Source organism: Ornithorhynchus anatinus, chromosome 18 (assembly GCF_004115215.2).
Source record: "Ornithorhynchus anatinus isolate Pmale09 chromosome 18, mOrnAna1.pri.v4, whole genome shotgun sequence".
Lineage (NCBI taxonomy): Eukaryota > Metazoa > Chordata > Mammalia > Monotremata > Ornithorhynchidae > Ornithorhynchus > Ornithorhynchus anatinus.
The window spans coordinates 6,781,680-6,798,699 of record NC_041745.1 but is presented as its reverse complement, the minus strand read 5'-3'; the positions used below and the strand labels follow the sequence as shown (position 1 = coordinate 6,798,699).

Below are 17,020 nucleotides of genomic sequence, written 5' to 3'. Positions count from 1 at the left end.
AGTTTTAATCCCCATTTTCCAGATGAGGTAACTGAGGCCCTGAGAAGTGAAGCGACTTGCCCAAAGTCACCCAGCTGGCAAGCGGCGGGGTCGGAATTAGAACCCACGACCTCTGCCTCCCGAGCCCGGGCTCTTTCCACTGAGCCACGCTGCTTCTCCATGCATGGTCTATCTATTCTCTATCCATGGCCTAGTGCGTGGGTGGGGTCTAAGGTGTGGGTGGGGCCTAAAACAAAGATGGGGCCTAGTGCGTGGGTATGGCCTGAGGTATGGGTGGGGCCTAGTGCGTGGCATGAGGTATGGGAGGGGAGTAGTGCATAGGTGTGGCCTGAGGTGTCGGTGGGGCCTGGTGCGTGGGCGTGACCTGAGGCACGGGTGGAGCTTAATGCATAGGTGTGGCCTGAGGTGGGGCCTAGTGCGTGGGCGAGGCACGAGGTGTGGGTGGGGAATAGTGCGTGGGTGTGCCCCGAGGTGTGAGCGGGGCCTGGTGTATGGCGGGGACTGAGGTTTGGGAGGGGAATAGTGCGTGGGTGTGATCTGAGTCGTGGGCGGGGCTTAGTGCGTGGGCGAGGCACAAGGTGTGGGTAGGGCCTAGTGCATGGGTGGGGCTGAGGTGTGGGCGGGGAATATTGCGTGGGCAGGAGCCTGAGGTGTGGGAGGGGAATAGTGCATGGGCATGGGAGTGGGCGGGGCCTAGTGCGTGGGAGAGGCACAAGGGGTGGATGGGGCCTAATGCATGGATGGGCCTGAGGTGTGGGAGGGGAATAGTGCATGGGAGGGGAATAGTGCACGGGCATGGGAGTGGGCGTGGGCGGGGCCTAGTGCGTGAGCTTGGCATGAGGTGTGGGCGGGGCCAACTGTAGAAGGGCGGGCAGGGGCGCGGGGGGCGGTGTCAGGGTCTTTACGTCAACGGTCCCACGTCGCCGGTCCTGCGTGGGCCTGCGGGGCCCCCTGCCCTTTCCCGTCTCGGCGTCTCGTCCCTTCCCTTTCTTTCCCCTCAGCAGGCCCCCGGGCGGGCGGGCGGGCAATGGCCCTCAGGGCCAAGCCCCAACTCGCCCACCTCGTGCTGCCATGCGAGTGGGGAGGCTGCACGTTTGTGGGAAAGGGCATGGACGAATTTTGTAATCACGTTGCCGGTCACTCGAGAGAGCACTTGAGTGACCCGTCGGGACCACGAGGTAAAGGGGCAGTGACCACCTTAATAATAATAATAATAATGTGGGGATTTGTTAAGCGCTTACTAGAGACGCAAAGTGGCTCAGTGGAACGAGCCTGGGCTTGGGAGTCAGAGGTCATGGGTTCTAATCCCGGCTCTGTCAGCTGTGTGACTTGGGGCAAGTCACTTCACTCCTCGGTGCCTCAGTGACCTCATCTGTAAAATGGGGATTAAAATGGTGAGCCTCACGTGGGACCACCTGATTACCCGTGTATCTTCCTTAGCTCTTGGAACAGGGCTTGGCACATAGTAAGCGCTTAACAAATACCAACATTACTTATGTGCCGAGCACTCTTCTAAGCGCTAGGGGAGATACAGGGTTATCAGGTGGTCCCACGGGAGGCTCACAGCCTTAATCCCCATTTTGCAGAGGAGGTAATGGAGAAGTGAAGTGACTTGCCCAAAGTTTGCCCACCGGGCTGTGGGACATATTGGCTTTTACATACCTTAAAATGAGGCCTAAAACAACAATACCGTTGGGGGGGCGGTTGCGCTGAAGCAAGTGCCAGAGCTACAAAGAATACATACATATACATATATATATATATTCATTCAATAGTATTTATTCAGCACTTACTATGTGCAGAGCACTGGACTAAGCACTTGGAATGGACAATTCGGTAACAGAGACCATCCCTGCCCATTGATGGGCTCACAGTCTAATCGGGGGAGACGGACAAAAACAAGACAACTTAATCACGATAAATAGAATCAAGGGGATGGACACCTCATTAACAAAATAAATAGGGTAATAAAAATATATACAAATGAGCACAGTGCTGAGGCGAAGGGAGAGGGGGAGGAGCAGGGGGAAAGGGGGCTTAGCTGAGGGGAGGTGAAGGGGAGGCAGAGAGGGAGCAAAATATATATATATATATATATATATATATATTCATTCATTCAGTCGTATTTATTCATTCAATAGTATTTATTGAGCGCTTATGGTGTGCCGAGGACTGTACCAAGCGCTTGGGAAAGTACAATTCGGCAACAGACAGTCCCTACCCAACAACGGGCTCACAGTCTAAAAGGGGGAGACAGACAACAAAACCAAACGCGTAGACAGGCATCACTACCATCAGAATAATAGAACCATGGATATATACACATCATTAACAAAATAAATAGAGAAATAATATACAAATATGCACAAGTGCTGTGTGGAGGGGAGGAGGGGCAGAGAGAAAGGGAGGGCTCAGTCTGGAAGGCCTTCTGGAGGAGGTGAGCTCTCAGTAGGGCTTTGAAGAGGAGAAGAGAGTCTGGTGGATGTGAGACAAATATATATATATATATCTATATATTACCTTATTTTGTTAATGAGGTGTACATTCCCTTGATTCTATTTATTGTGATTATGTTGTCTTGTTTTTGGCCGTCTGTCTCCCCCGATTAAACTGTGAGCCCGTCATTGGGCAGGGATTGTCTCTATCTGTTGCCAAATTGCCCATTCCAAGCGCTTAGTACAGTGCTCTGCACATAGGAAGCGCTCAATAAATACTATTGAATGAGTGGATATATATACACACATATGTATATATCCTTTTTTAATGAACCCCACGGTTTTTCTCCAAGAAACTACATTAAAGTTGCAGAGACTGCACCATCGTTAAAGCCAAATTTGAGCCCGTTAATCCCTTCAACGGCTTTGCAAATCTGCTTTAATTGGCATATGCCGTGTCTAACAGATGCAAGACCATCGTTAGGGAAAACAAATCAATTACTCCCCTTCTATGGCTCGACTTTGAAGGCAATTACACAGTCGGTCTCCCAAATCATTTTGGTTTTGGTTGTTTCGATTGGGGGCTTTCGCACTTGCAAAACAGCCGTTAATGACCCCAATTTAAATGCAAAAGAAAGTTGGAAAAGTCCTGGAGAAAAGCGACTTGAAGGGCATTACTGTACTGATGTAAACCGATCACAACAGGTAAACATTTCTACTTTGAAAATGCTCTTAGCTCTTTGGAAAGTTTTTTAGAGACAGCTAATGTGAAAATGCCCTAGAAACTTATTTTCTGACAGAAGCTATGTACAAGCATTGCTATTGTGATTCCAGAACAAATGAAGAAACCATTTCTAGGTAAAATATTGGAGTACCTGTATATTATAAAAAATGTTAGTGTGATCTTTGTTTAAAATGAAGGCATCCAGATAGATAATTTTAGGGCATATGGGATTTTTCTTTTTTTTTTTTAATTGAAGAAAGTCAATGCATGTGATTTGAGTTTTGGAAAGTTGCCCCTTAGAAAAATTGAAGCACAGAAACGTTAGACAGTGTATCTCCCGAGAATATAGGTAGGCCGTTTTGTCCAAATGGCTATTTAGGGCCTTTTGAGAAGGGGATAAAGTCACAAAGTCCTCCCAAATGAAGTGCATTACTTTCACCCTCAGTGGCTCCTACTGGGTCTGAGCCAGCCACAGTAATCAATCAATTGTATTCATTGAATGCTTTCTGATTGCACTGAGAGTTACAGTACAGGTACTGTTAAAGTAACTCAACACCCACACTGTGTCTGGAGGTTGCCGATGCCATCTGCAGTCAGCATTGAGTTAGGTAAAAGTGGCTGAGAACAATATGCCACCTCTGCCCTAGCTTTAGTCAGGGGATGACATGAATCAAATCCAGTTACTGACTCATAAGTAAATAATTTTTCTAAATAGTTTGTGGGTTCTAATTCCGCTCCACCGCTTGTCTGCTTTGTGAACCTGGGCAAGGCATTTCATGTCTCTGTACCTCAGTTTCCACATCTGAAAATGGAGGTTAAGAATGTGAGCTCCATGTGGAATCGGGACTCTGTTGAATCTGATTTGCTTGTATCCATCCCAGCGCTTAGTACAGTGCCTGGCAAATAGTAAGCTCTTAACAAATACCACTAATTATTATTATTATTATTCTAAACCAGAGACTCACAAACCATAGGCCTGAGAGTCAGGAGACCTGGGTTCTATGGTCAAGTCACTTAACTTCTCTATGCCTCAGTTTCCTCATCTGAAAAATGGAGTTAAAACCTATTCTTCCTCCCTTTTCAATCAGTGAATAGTATTTGAGTGCTTACTATGTGCAGAGCACTACTAAGTGCTAAGGAGAGTATAATACAACAGAATTAGCAGACACATTCCCTCCCCACAATGAGTTTACCACCTATACGGAGAGGCGGACATTAATGTAAATAATTTCTTATATTTAATTTAAAGATGTGTACATAAGTGCTGTGGGGTTGAGGGTAGAGTGAATATCAAATGCCCAAAGTTCACAGATCCAAGTGCATAGATGCTGCAGAAGGTAGAGGGAGCTGGGGGAAAGAGGACTTAATCAGGAAAGGCCTTTTGAAGGATATGTGACCTTAATAATGATCTGAAGGTAGTCTGTCATCTTTGGAGGGGAAGGGAGTTCCAGGCTAGGGGGAAGATGGGATAGAGGTTGACAGAAAGATAGACGAAGAGTGGGGCACAGTGAGTAAGCTGATGCTAGCGGAGCTAAGTGTGCAGGCTGGGCTTAGTAGATCAGTTAGGAGAGGGCAAGGTGATTGTTTTAAAACTGATGGTAAGGAGTTTGTATTTGATGCAGAGGTGGGTGGGCAGTTATTGGAGTTCCTTGAGGAACGGGGGAAATATGGACTGATTAGAAAAATATTCTAACACCAACTTCCAGTTCCTTTTGGTCCTCAAGCTTGACAGCAGAGACAAAGTTTAACAAGACTGTGTCTCTTAGAGACACAAACTTCACACTTAGTCACCAAAGGTTGAAGATTGTTGGCATTGAACTTTGCCATCTGAGATATAAATATAAGAACTAAAAAAGTCTCTCTTAGCAAAAGACGGTAATCTGGAATGGGCACTACCAAATTTTTTTCCTTGCTGTGCTGTTTCCTAAGTGGTTAGTGGGAAGAGGAAAGGAAGCCACATACTGCCTCTGGTGCAACAGACTTTTGGATTGGGGGGAGGGGTGGGGCTAGGGCCAGCAATTACTGAGGATTTCTGCTCCTGAATCCTATCATTTCTCTGCCATTAAAGAGGCACAGAAGGACAGGAGAAAGTGGGATGGGCACCTGGATCAGTGGAGGAGACTGGCAGTAGTAGTCAGCGTTGAGACTCAGTGAGACCCAAGAGCTGTGTTGAAAGTGGCCATTCCTAGCACTTGAGCCATAAACTGCCACAGAACCTGCTGGGATGCACCATCCGGGGGACATGCCAGGGATTGCTGATGCCTGGTCTAAAACTGAGTAAGTTAGACAATCCAGGAAATGTGCTTATCTTTGAATGTCAAAATTCTAGTTCCTGCTCCACTGGGGAGTAGTTCTTCCATGATATTCTGCAAACAACTGGAGATGAGCATTCCAAATTCCTGATTTGAGAATTGTATTCAGTTTTGGTCACGGTGCATTAAGAATGAGGAGAAAAAGGTTGTGAGAAGAGTGACCAAAATGCTACTATAAGGAAAAGAATTGAGGCTGTTGAACCGGGACTTGAGAGGGCTAGGTGATGATGTACTAGTTTTATTCAAGGTCACAAAGGAGTTTCTTGGGGAAATTCTGTTCCGGTTATTCCCCATGTCCTCAGAGGGCAAGTGAAAAGGAAGCAGCCCTAAAAATAAAGCAGAAGAGATTTGAGTTGGCCAGAAGGAAGAAGATTTTGACCTGTCAGGGTAATAAAACATGAGAAAAGACTGCTGGGGAGGAGTGTATCAAATCTTATAACATCTTTAAGGAATAATAGGAACTACTTACCTCAGGTGGCTTAGTTACCTGCCTGGAGTCAGGAAGCTGGACTAGGTGATCCCTTGGGATTCTGTGCACCAATCTCTGCTTCTTAAAATGGGAACACTATGGGCAATCAAGTACAAGAACTATGGGAATAAGAAAGCTTATATTTTCAGGACAGAATTTGGAACTCACTGGCAGTTAATGCCAGTACAGAAACAATCCTGTTAATACTTTTGAAGAAAAAAGTTTGGAAAGCATCCCCATATTTCACATACTAATCTATGAAATCTGTAATTCCATAGGTGTTGTAGTATATGTATCTGTCTTCTTTTTGTATTTAGAGCACTACCTGTGCCTTTGGAGAAGGTGTGAATTTTGGGCAATTGGCTCCAATGAATTGATGATTCATGTGAATTTCCATAGCTACCATACCAAACTGAAATATCTTGGTGCTCAGATCAGAGCTTCCCACGAAGATTTTCCAGAATGTTCAGAAAATACTCAAAGCCAAAATGTGATTCCAGAGATTACAGAAGAATTTGTTTGCCACTGGGAACACTGTGATGTAAGTCAAGCATTAAAATTTGATTCCTTCCCCTCTATCCCCTTACCCCCCTTCTATACCCACCCCCACCTTACTGGCTATACCTTTGCCTTTTGGGGAAGAAAGTCCATGTTTTGGTAGGTTTATTTTATTCCTCCTGTACTTAGGGTATTCCAGCATTGAAAAAGGGCTTAAAAAAGAATGACTAATGTAATACTTTGCTAAATTATACACTGCATATACATCCAGTTAACTTAAGACACAAAGCAAATAGGTTAGCTTTATTGGGACATTTTCTTGATTGACAATGGTACTGACAGGTTTATGAGCCACTGCAATTTTCTTGTGTTGTTAGAACTTGTCATACTCAATTTTATGGTAAGCAGACAAGTTCTAATGTAGTGAATAAGCCCTTAACTACCAACAGAAATATGCACAAACTACCTTTAGTTCAAGAAATTGGAAAAACAAAAACACTGATTTTGTGTGTGTGTTTAGGCATACCGTTTGTTTCACACATGTTGTGAGGAATAGATGGTCTAGGTGATTGAGAATGGAAGCTTCCACATTTAATCACTAGTTCATATCAGCACCTACTTATTCTCTTTCCTTCATTTTCTCTTAAATTTGAATTGGGATGAGAATGCTATGTGTAGACCATTTATTTTCTAAAACTATATCCTTGACAACAGCTCTTGCTGTAGGAGGTATTGCATGTAGGATCATGCAAGGATAAATTATCTTCCCTTCAGTTAAAATCCCATCTACAGTGCCACAGTATATGTTCTTCTGTCTCTTTGCTTGACTGAATTTATACAACTGCGTTGTTTTCAGATGACCATCAATAACCCAGAATGGTTCTATCAGCATGTTAACATGCATGCCTTCTGTGCTGAGAAACAAAGTCTTTCCGAAAGCAAAAAAGCCATTCTCTGTCGTTGGAAAGGTAGAATTCCAATTTATTTTATTAAAATATAAAGTATATCCTTTGTTGCTATAAAGTGTGTTGAATGGCTTCTGGTGGCAGAATTTTTCATGTGACAGTACAGTGCTCTGCACACAAACTCTCAATACTATTGATTTTATACTGCTAAAAAAATCTTAGAGTGGGGAGACCCACCCTGATGCCTTTTTAGCAGCCATTCTTCTGAAACCTTCGGTGGGAGATTGGAGGCTCTATGTGACAAACCAGGACACTCCTCTTAGTTGTTCAGGTGGTACAGGGAACAGGTCTACTAACTCTGTTGAAATGTACTCTCCCAAGTGCTTAGTACAGTGCTCTGCATGCAGTAAGCGCTCAATAAGTACCATTCATTGATTGCCCCTCCCCTGACACACACTTTGCCAGTAGGTGGGGTGGTGTGTGAGGAGATGCTTAACTGTGAGCTACTCATGGGTCCTGGTACAAGTGTATTGGAAGTCAGGATGGAATTCTCTTGCACACTGTTAGCAGTTAGGCAGTGCTCAGTCAGAACCAGATAACCAGAAAGGAACCTGCATGTGATTAGAACACAAATGTTGGAGAAGCAGCGTGGCTCAGTGGAAAGAGCATGGGCTTTGGAGTCAGGGCTCATGAGTTCGAATCCCAGCTCTGCCACTTGTCGGCTGTGTGACTGTGGGCAAGTCACTTAACTTCTCTGTGCCTCAGTTCCCTCATCTGTAAAATGGGGATTAAGACTGTGAGCCCCACGTGGGACAACCTGATTCCCCTATGTCTACCCCAGCGCTTAGAACAGTGCTCGGCACATAGTAAGCGCTTAACAAATACCAACATTATTATTATTACTGTTCCTTGGAGCAAACTTTTCTGAGAGTCCCATTTGGCTAATGGGAACCCTTTTTTGGCTCCAGAAAAATGGGCCTGGGATCGTGCTCTTTATGCCTCAACTCAACCTGTAAATTGAATATGCATTCCACAGCAGTCACTTGGTTATCATTTTGAGATTTGGAGAGGACCAAGCATAGTCATTTCAAGGTTAGACTGTAACTCATTATGGACAGGAAATGTGTGCTAATTTTGTTGCATTATACCCTTCCAAATGATTGGTACAGTGCTCTGCCCATATTAAGTACTCAATAAATACGATCGATAAGCAGATGAGCATTCTGTTTTTAAATACCTTAAAGATTCCACAGTCTCTCCTAGCAATTTACTCGGGATAACACTTTTTTAGTAGTAGTAATAGTATTTATTAAATGCTTATTCTGTGCTGAACCCTGTACTGAGCCCCCTTGGTTCGATGTTGGAGGGGATGGCTCTAACCTAAATCCCTGTTTCTCTTTGTCTGTAGAAGAGATGGTAATAAACAGGCTCTCATCCTCTGGATAATAGCCCTTCATTTATTCAACCTGTTTCACACATTCAAAGATACCTTTGTACCATCTGGCAGGACATGAAATAAAAGTCTGTGTTCACTAGAATAGATGTGGAATCAGGAAGATTTTCCCAATGAGGGTTAATTTAGTCCAGCCAACACAGTGATGTTTACACCGTCAAATTGGCACATGAATAATATGCTCTCAGTGGGGGTAAATCCAAAGACAAAAATATGTGTGATGTCTGGTATACTGTACTTTGGAGTTTCCAAGTCCTTGGAAAGACCTGTATAACGAGGGCCTCAGTAACACAGCTGGATGTTATAGAGATTTTGGCCCAGCCCCCCTACTCCTGCCCCACCCTGGATGCACCCTTGATGATAGGCGATGGATTCAGAGTGGTGAAAGGAAGAGGTGACCCATATCATGAATATTGACTGACTGCTATCTTTAGATTGTGAAGGCATATGTAGGAGTCGGCATAAACTCCGGGAACATTTAAGGACTCACACTCAGGAAAAAGTCGTGGCTTGTCCCTCTTGCGGAGGGATGTTTTCCAACAATACGAAGTTTTTTGATCATGCCAAACGACAGATTTCAGAAGATCGTAAGTAAATTTTCTCAATCTGCTGCTTTAGAAAAAAATGATTTGGTCTGATTCCTAATAGCCATTTAGGAGGCTAATTCCTTACTGTGCATTTCTCCTCTGGATTTTGGCTTAAAACCCAAGAACAGAATTGGAGAAAGTTCTTCCAATAATGTATCCTTGTCTGGCTATAGAGGTATGGTGGGGTCATGTTAGTAGTAAGTGCAAACCTAATTTAAACCCCATGTTATAGGAAAATTGACTATGAAGTGTTCTGAAGGGTTATTGTTTTTATTAAATCCTTAATTTAAAAATCCATCTCCTAGTTCCCAGGATGCCCTTTGTGGGTCTGGTTCTGTGGCATTGGAAGTATGTTTCTCCAGCACAGCTTGGAGTTGACAGTGATACTCCCAGGAGCGTCGGGTGGGGAATGGGAGAGCGGGAGAATCCCCTCCATGAAAAAGGATATGGGTAGCAAGTTGTTGGGGCTTCCCCAGTTATCAAGCCTTATGCACCGTGGACACTATGGTTTCCCTAGAAGGAAAAGTGTCAGTAAGGGGGGAAAAAGAATGAAAAAGACATTCTTTTTTTCCCCCATTAATGTCACAATTATTAGTTTCCTTAAAAGGTTCCAAGTTTCTGAGAGTATTCCCCAAAGATTCATCTGAACTAATTTTTCCTTGCTGGAAATTGTGTCTCTCTGTGACTAGTGGTATTTTTTAGCCAAAATTTGCTATTTTACCCAAAGAGAAATGCCTATGGAAATAATGATAGTTCTAAACCCAGCTATAATCATTAGATGATTTACTGTCACTTATTTTCAGCAACTAGATTATTTGTTTCAACTATTGACTATTACTTATAAGCATGTCTTTTCCGTGTATTGGTTTCATGATTCTTTGGTATTTCATTTAATTTTATGAGAAGAAAGGAAAAAAACTAATTTAAAAAGCAAGTAATCTAGACCCACTTATGTCACTGATTAATTTTTATTTAATTTCAGAGCAAGTATTTGTTTGTCAGTACTGTAACAAGCACTTTGCAAGTGAGAGACTTCTACGAGACCACGTCAGGGTACATGGTGAGTCAAGATTTTATGAATGCATGTGTTCCATAAATTTATTACGTATTAAGTTATCTGTGCAGTTAGTTGCACCATACTGCCAATAACTTCAGTTCTACTGGTTTGAAATTACAAAACAGGAATTCTGACTTAAAAAATCTGAAAAAAAATTTGAAATTTAATGAATTTATCTTTGGAAGAGTTAATGTTATTGGGTCATTCTGATATGTGACCTAAAGGATGAATCTTTAAAGCAAAGGTGACTTCACTTTGTAAAGAAATGAGGAGGCTTGAAGTTTGCCTGAATTTTGCTTATATGATCTTCTTCCCTCCCCAGTAAGCCATGTTAAATGTGCATTGTGTGGCCTGACATGTTGCAACCTTTCATCACTGAAGGTACACATCAGATTCCGGCACAGTAATGAACGTCCTTTCCCTTGTGATTTTTGCGACAGTAGGTAAGAGTCAATGTTGGGGTAGCCACACAAACTACAGAAAATAATTCAGGATTGGTTGTAAATTGCATCTGTATGTCCAGCACTTAGTGGTATTACCCAAAAAAAGATGGTTTAAGTGTCTCAAAGTTAAGGGTGAAGCTCAATGGCATAGACTAGAGGGTGTTGGGGGTCCAAGGAATCCCTGGAACCATTTGCCAACCATAACATGGATCTGTGGACCTTTGACTTCCCCATGGTCTGACAGGACTCAGGTATCTCCTGCCAACACATACATCTTTGGTCTCTACCAAATGAATGGTTTGGCAGGTTGGAACTTTCTGCCTCCAGACCCTAGGGCTGCAGGATGCCCAAATCTCATTTTAGATCCCAGATTCAGATCAATCAATCATTTACTGAGTGCTTATTGGGTGCAGAGCAGTGTACTAAGTACGTGGGAGAGTGCAGTGTAACAGTATAACAGAGTTGGTAGACATGTCCCCTGCTCATAATCTGGAGGGTTAGTCTACTAATTGTTGGAAGGCCACTCCTTTAATTCCCAGGGTGTGAAACTGGAACCCAGCATCCCCTTGCTCTTCTGCAGCTCCAGCCTGAACAGAATCTGGGCTGTTTGTAGAAGCTGTGCAACCGGAGAACCATTATCTCTATAGCTCAATCAAAGAATGGGTAATTCCCCTAGTCATTAAGAATTGTTTATTTTGCTGTCAAAGAATTATAACGTATCACTGGAGCCATGCTGTGTAAGCTTAAATAAGGAATCGAAAATTGAAGTGCTTTCCTAGTGCAGATGTCTTATTAAAAATTAATTGCAGCTTGGGTTTTGTAAGTAAAATTGTTTTTATCTATTCTATTCAGTTTTAAGAATACTTATGATCTGCGTAAGCATATTGAGACACATAATGATTCATCTGCCTACTGCTGTGAAGTTAATAGGTGTGATTTTTCCTCTCGCACCTTGCAGACTTTTAGACAGCATTACCGAAGAGTACATGAGGTAGGTATCCAAAAAGTAGAGTAAAAACTACTTTCCACAGAATTTATCCGTAAGACACCAATTATTACTTGGATCTACAGCTGTCTCTTTTTTTTTGCCTTTACATCAAACAGGCCTATTAATTAAGAAAACAAAGAAGTAGTTTTCCAATGCTTCCTAACAGCCTTTAAAATTTATCTTCTAGACTGTGAACCCGTCTTCTAGACTGTGAGCCCGTTGTTGGGTAGGAATTGTCTCTATCTGTTGCTGAATTGTACTCTCCAAATGCTTAGTACAGTGCTCTGCACACAGTAAGCCCTTAATAAATACGATTGAAAATATGAAAAAAAATTACAAACCATAATGTTCCTTTTGTAGAATTAGATAATCTTGTGATGCCATACTTGAATAAACAGAAGTGATCTTGGCAGCGAAAAGGATTTGGATTTTTGTAGACTAGAATTTGTAGGTTTGTTGTATGATTTTTTGTTTTTCCCTCACAATAATTTAAAGCTACTATATATATATAGTATATATATAAATTATTAAATAATTTAAAGCTACTATATATATATATAGTATATATATGTACATATATAGTAGCTTTAAATTATTGTTGTTATTATTATTATTAAATTGTTATTATTATGTATATATATATATGTATATATATTACAGTCTTCAATATGAAAATTCAACTGAAGAGGTTATAGTTATATGAAATGAGTAAGGTAAGTAAGCAAATAGAAAGCCATGTTTATTAAGAGGAGCTTTCCATAAGAAAGACTTCTTATTTTGTGTTGAATTGGGGTTTTAATGGAACCAAAGGTTTTCTCGATATAAAATAATTTCATTTTTACCTCAGTAATTTTGTTTCCCTTTACACATAGAGTAATGGCACTATAAAGTACAAATGCCATATCTGCCAGAAATGTTTTTCATGGTCCTACTCTTTGACTTTACATCTTCGCAAGATACATCAACTAAGTGGCCATTCTCGCTTCAGGTATGTATTTTGAGCTTATCAGTTCATTGTTGCGTAGTGGAACTGTGAAAACTGCCTGCCACAGTCCAAAAATCAATTAGGTTCATTCTGTCAAGAGGTTTAGTTTTTCAAACTGGGCATAATTCTGGAAGAAAGATAAATTATTATGTGTGTAGTTCATGCTAGTCCAATTAGAGAGAGACTCTCCTCCACCCTTAAATTGTATGTTACATGATGAACTGTAAATTCTTGTTCTGTCAAACCCCACAGTACTCTAGATCTATCTTTGTTAATCCGAAAATTTGTAGTTCTGAAATGGGCTGCTTATTTGATGAACACATGCACACTTTAAAAATATTTTCTAAAATAAAAAAACCCACAGTGGTGTTTTTGAAACAAGAATTCATGGTGAATGGGTGGGTAGAGTCACCTTTCATTCCCACTAGACTGCAGTCTCACTGTGGGCAGGGAATGTATTTACCAACTCTGTTATGTTTTATTCTCCCAAGTGCTTAGATCAGTGCTCTTTTAGACTGTGAGCCCGTTGTTGGATTGTCTCTATCTGTTGACGAATTATACATTCCAAGCGCTTAATACAGTGCTCTGCACACAGTAAGCGCTCAACAAATATGATTGAATGAATGAATGCTCTGCACACAGTAAGTGCTAAGTAAATATGATTGATCAGTCTGTAAAAGTGGACCCACTCTCATGGTTTCCCTTTTACGTTTCATGGGTTTGATATAGTCTTTTGTTTTTGAAGGTACAAAGAAGATGATGATGGATATTGGAGCTTGAATGTAACTAATTATCAACTCAACTTGGGCTTAAGTCAGGGTCTTGAAAACCATAAGTTAGCAAAGAAAGCCTCAGTAGGCGAAAATAATACTAGCTCACTACTGGAGAGCTCTGCCCCTTGCCAAGAAAGAATTTCATCTATGGGGCTGCATTCCTCTACCTTTTCGCTTCTTTCAGAAGCTCCAGCAAAAAATCCAGCCCCAGAAGTGGAGACCTCTTTAAGGGAATCTGTATACTGTGAGCTTCAGAATGATCCAATGGCTCTTGAAAAATCTTCATGTTTCACTGAGTGTGATGAAACCATGACACTTGGTGCAAAGGAAAAAATAGAGGAGATGATTCAGGTCTTTACATTTGAGATGGCTCTTTAGAAAGACTATTTTAAAAAGCACTCTCTTATGGAGAGAACTTAGTCTGTTTTAAGAGAAACTCCATATCTTGTTGAGGATAACATTCCCTAGGAGTGCAGTAACTTGTGATAAATTGCAATCAGCTCTTCCTCAATGTGTCTTTCCACTGTGCGCATTGGATAGTAGGTTGTTAGGGAATTCCGGGGCTATTTGTTCTGACAGTTTGCAACTGCCGGATAGAATAAAATGTCATAAGAGCTGGCGGTGTGCATGGACCTGGTGAAGGTCAAGGTATTAAGGTGCTATAACCTGAATTTTCATTAATCGGGGCAAGGATGGATTATGTGAAATAACTGAGGCATTCTTAGAGAACTGACTGAACTCCTCTTCAGCATCAGGGAGTCAGCTCTGAGTGGGAGTCCAGATTGGGATGTTAAGGACAGGGAGAGGAAGAAAAAGCAACAACCCACCTTTCTTCCTTTCTCCCCTTCTCCAGTTATTCTCCTGACTTCTAAGTTTCTTGTCCCGCAATTCAGTAACATAAATAAGATTGGAGTGGGAAAGGGGCGGAAGGGTGTGTGTCTAGATCACTGCACTAAATCCTCTTGAGAACTCATTGTGGCCATTCCCAGTTTGGGAAGGTAGTTTCAATGGCATTCAGCTAGGCACAAGGCCCAATGGCATCAGTGTAGTGTGCTGAGTGCCTGAGTTCTTTCCTGGCAGAATCTGACCCATTATGTTATGCTGCATGTAGATTGTTATCCAGTGATGTAAATGTAAGATCTGGGCCTCCAACCAAGCCAAGGAAAAGGGCCTCTACCAACTGTGGAGGAAGGTGCTGATGCATCTGATTCGACACCCATTCTCCCTTATTGCCATCCCACAGGCGGCTCGTGGGCTGGGGGCACCGATACTGTGCCCAGGTGTGATCATGCCCAAAGAAGAAGATGAAAATGCTAGTGATAGGGAGAGGCTTTTTGGAGGTCCCCTTGCCCTGGGGGACTTTTTGGGTGAAAGTTAGATTCCCTGCTGTTGCAACTTTATTCTTTTAGCTGTATGTGATATTAAAGAAGTTCTTTCCAGTGTTTTTCTGCGAGCTTGTTTCCTGTTTAATTTAATAGAACTATCTAGAAAAGATTTGTGTGTGGATGCATGTGTAATTTCTGCCCAGTCATGTGCAGTGATTTGAAAATTCTCCTGCTGTAGTCATCTTACCAGGTTTTGAGTTCTGGTATGATTCAGTGAAATAAGCACATTCAGTACTCAGATGGACATTTTCTAAATGAGAAGGCATTCATTTCTGGTGGCCTGCGTTCGGATTTATGGTGTGGCATGCTCATAAAATAACCACACACTCGATCGACTCTTGACAAGGCAGAAATAGTGATAGAAGTTTCATTCATAAAACCTGGTAATATATGAAGTTAAGCATATTTTCATCACAAGCTACTGAGTTTTTAGTTTATGAATGTGGTTCTAAAAGTACTTTGTTCATCCATACATAAATGTATTAATTTTGTTAATATAAAGTTTAGGGCGTGTTTAATAAAATGTATGAACTGTTTTGAAGTATGTGTTATAATTTTTAAATCCATACAATTTGAGGTGTTTAATACCTGTATGCAGATCAAAGATCCCAAATGTTTTTAGACTAGTGATGAACAGTTTAGAATTATTTCAAAGTAGTTCCCTTGCCCTGTCAAAAGCACTCCACTACCCGATATAATTACTAAGTAACTAGTATTGGAGTGGAAAATATTCCATTGCAGTAGTGCCTCACAATGAATCAGAATTTCTGGGATTGGCTTTTGCCTTTTGAGCACTTTTTGATGATATGCCTTAGTTTTGGTAATGTTAAATGATGGTCTTTTTTCATCTACCTTGGGATAGGTGGCTTTGGCGATCTGTTTCCAGGTGAACTCCCTAGGGTACCATCAGCAAATTTAGCTTTTAGTTCAAACCAGGTTAAAATGAACAGACCTTCACCTTTAAGGCAACTATTTCCATATCTAGGAAGCCACAACAATGTCAGTCAGTGGTATTAATACCATTGATTAATTAATTGAGTGCTTACTGTATGCAGAGCACTGTACTAAGTGCTTGGGAGAGTACTATACAACAGAGTTGGTAGACTCGTTGCATAGTAGCTGAAGCAGCAGGCATTGGAGGATTGTGAAGGTACATTTGAAAGCAAACCTGAATTGATCCCCATTTTACTGGGCGGAGCTGGGCCGTGAACAGCATAGAGAAGGCATCTTAAGATACTGGAAAAACACCACTGCCTTTGAAATGGGAGGAGAGGCACACAATATTAAAGCAACTTCTTTCTTACAGTGGGAATCCTGTATCTTTTAGACAAAGGCTGTCAAATGTGTTTCTTTGGACTGGACAGGATCAGCGTTTCCTGAAATAATAACGATGGTGCCCACCAAATGTTTACTATGTGCCAAGTGCTGATAAAAAATAAAAATCAGACTGGGCACAGTCCCCATCCCATGTGGGACTCACAACTTTAGAAGTAGGGTGAGCAACTACCTTCTTATTACACAGATGAGGAAACTTGAGGCCCAGAGCAGTGACTTACTAAGGTAACATAGGAGGGATGTAGTAGAGCCAGAACTAAAAGTGCTGGGTTTCCAGTTAAGCAAAGGGAGCTGCCTCAGACAAGGACAGGAGAAATGGTTTAAAAGGTAGTAAAGTCTAATTTTTCAAAGTACAGGCAGTTCCTCTGTAAACGTTTTCCCAGCGTATTTGAGATAGGGTACTGGTAGGGAATTAGGGAACATTCTTTTGACAACATGGCTCTCTGGAGACAATGTGACAGTGGAAGCATTGGTTGTGCAGGACACTGCCCAAGACACCCAACTTTTACATTAATAGGGTTTGTCAGGAACGTAGTACCTAGTTACCGGGAGAACTGAATGCGCAGTATCTTGCCAGTCTTAGACTGACCCTTTTAGCTATATGTAAACATTAAATGGCCCACCTGGAAAGAAAAATCACTCTCATTTTGTGAGAGATTACTTATGAATAT

The 17,020-nt window shown here is 41.8% G+C and overlaps 1 protein-coding gene across 6 annotated transcripts in view; it reads left to right on the top strand.

Annotated features, from left to right (window-relative positions):
* The window catches only part of LOC100080465 (histone H4 transcription factor-like), a 33,011-nt gene that overhangs the window by 6,417 nt on the left and 9,574 nt on the right, over nucleotides 1–17,020 (top strand). For 2 of the 6 annotated variants that reach the window (XM_029083158.2, XM_029083157.1), the window contains exons 2-9: nucleotides 6,258–6,481; nucleotides 7,295–7,406; nucleotides 9,231–9,383; nucleotides 10,366–10,443; nucleotides 10,763–10,883; nucleotides 11,736–11,874; nucleotides 12,744–12,859; nucleotides 13,602–15,555. In XM_029083158.2, the coding sequence (XP_028938991.1) occupies nucleotides 6,317–6,481; nucleotides 7,295–7,406; nucleotides 9,231–9,383; nucleotides 10,366–10,443; nucleotides 10,763–10,883; nucleotides 11,736–11,874; nucleotides 12,744–12,859; nucleotides 13,602–14,007 (1,290 nt within the window). In that variant the 5' untranslated portion in view covers nucleotides 6,258–6,316 and the 3' untranslated portion in view covers nucleotides 14,008–15,555. Of the gene's footprint in view, nucleotides 1–916; nucleotides 1,179–6,257; nucleotides 6,482–7,294; nucleotides 7,407–9,230; nucleotides 9,384–10,365; nucleotides 10,444–10,762; nucleotides 10,884–11,735; nucleotides 11,875–12,743; nucleotides 12,860–13,601; nucleotides 15,556–17,020 lie in introns of those variants that run through there. The other 4 variants (XM_007667209.3, XM_029083159.2, XM_039914608.1 and 1 more) reach the window with 4 other exon arrangements.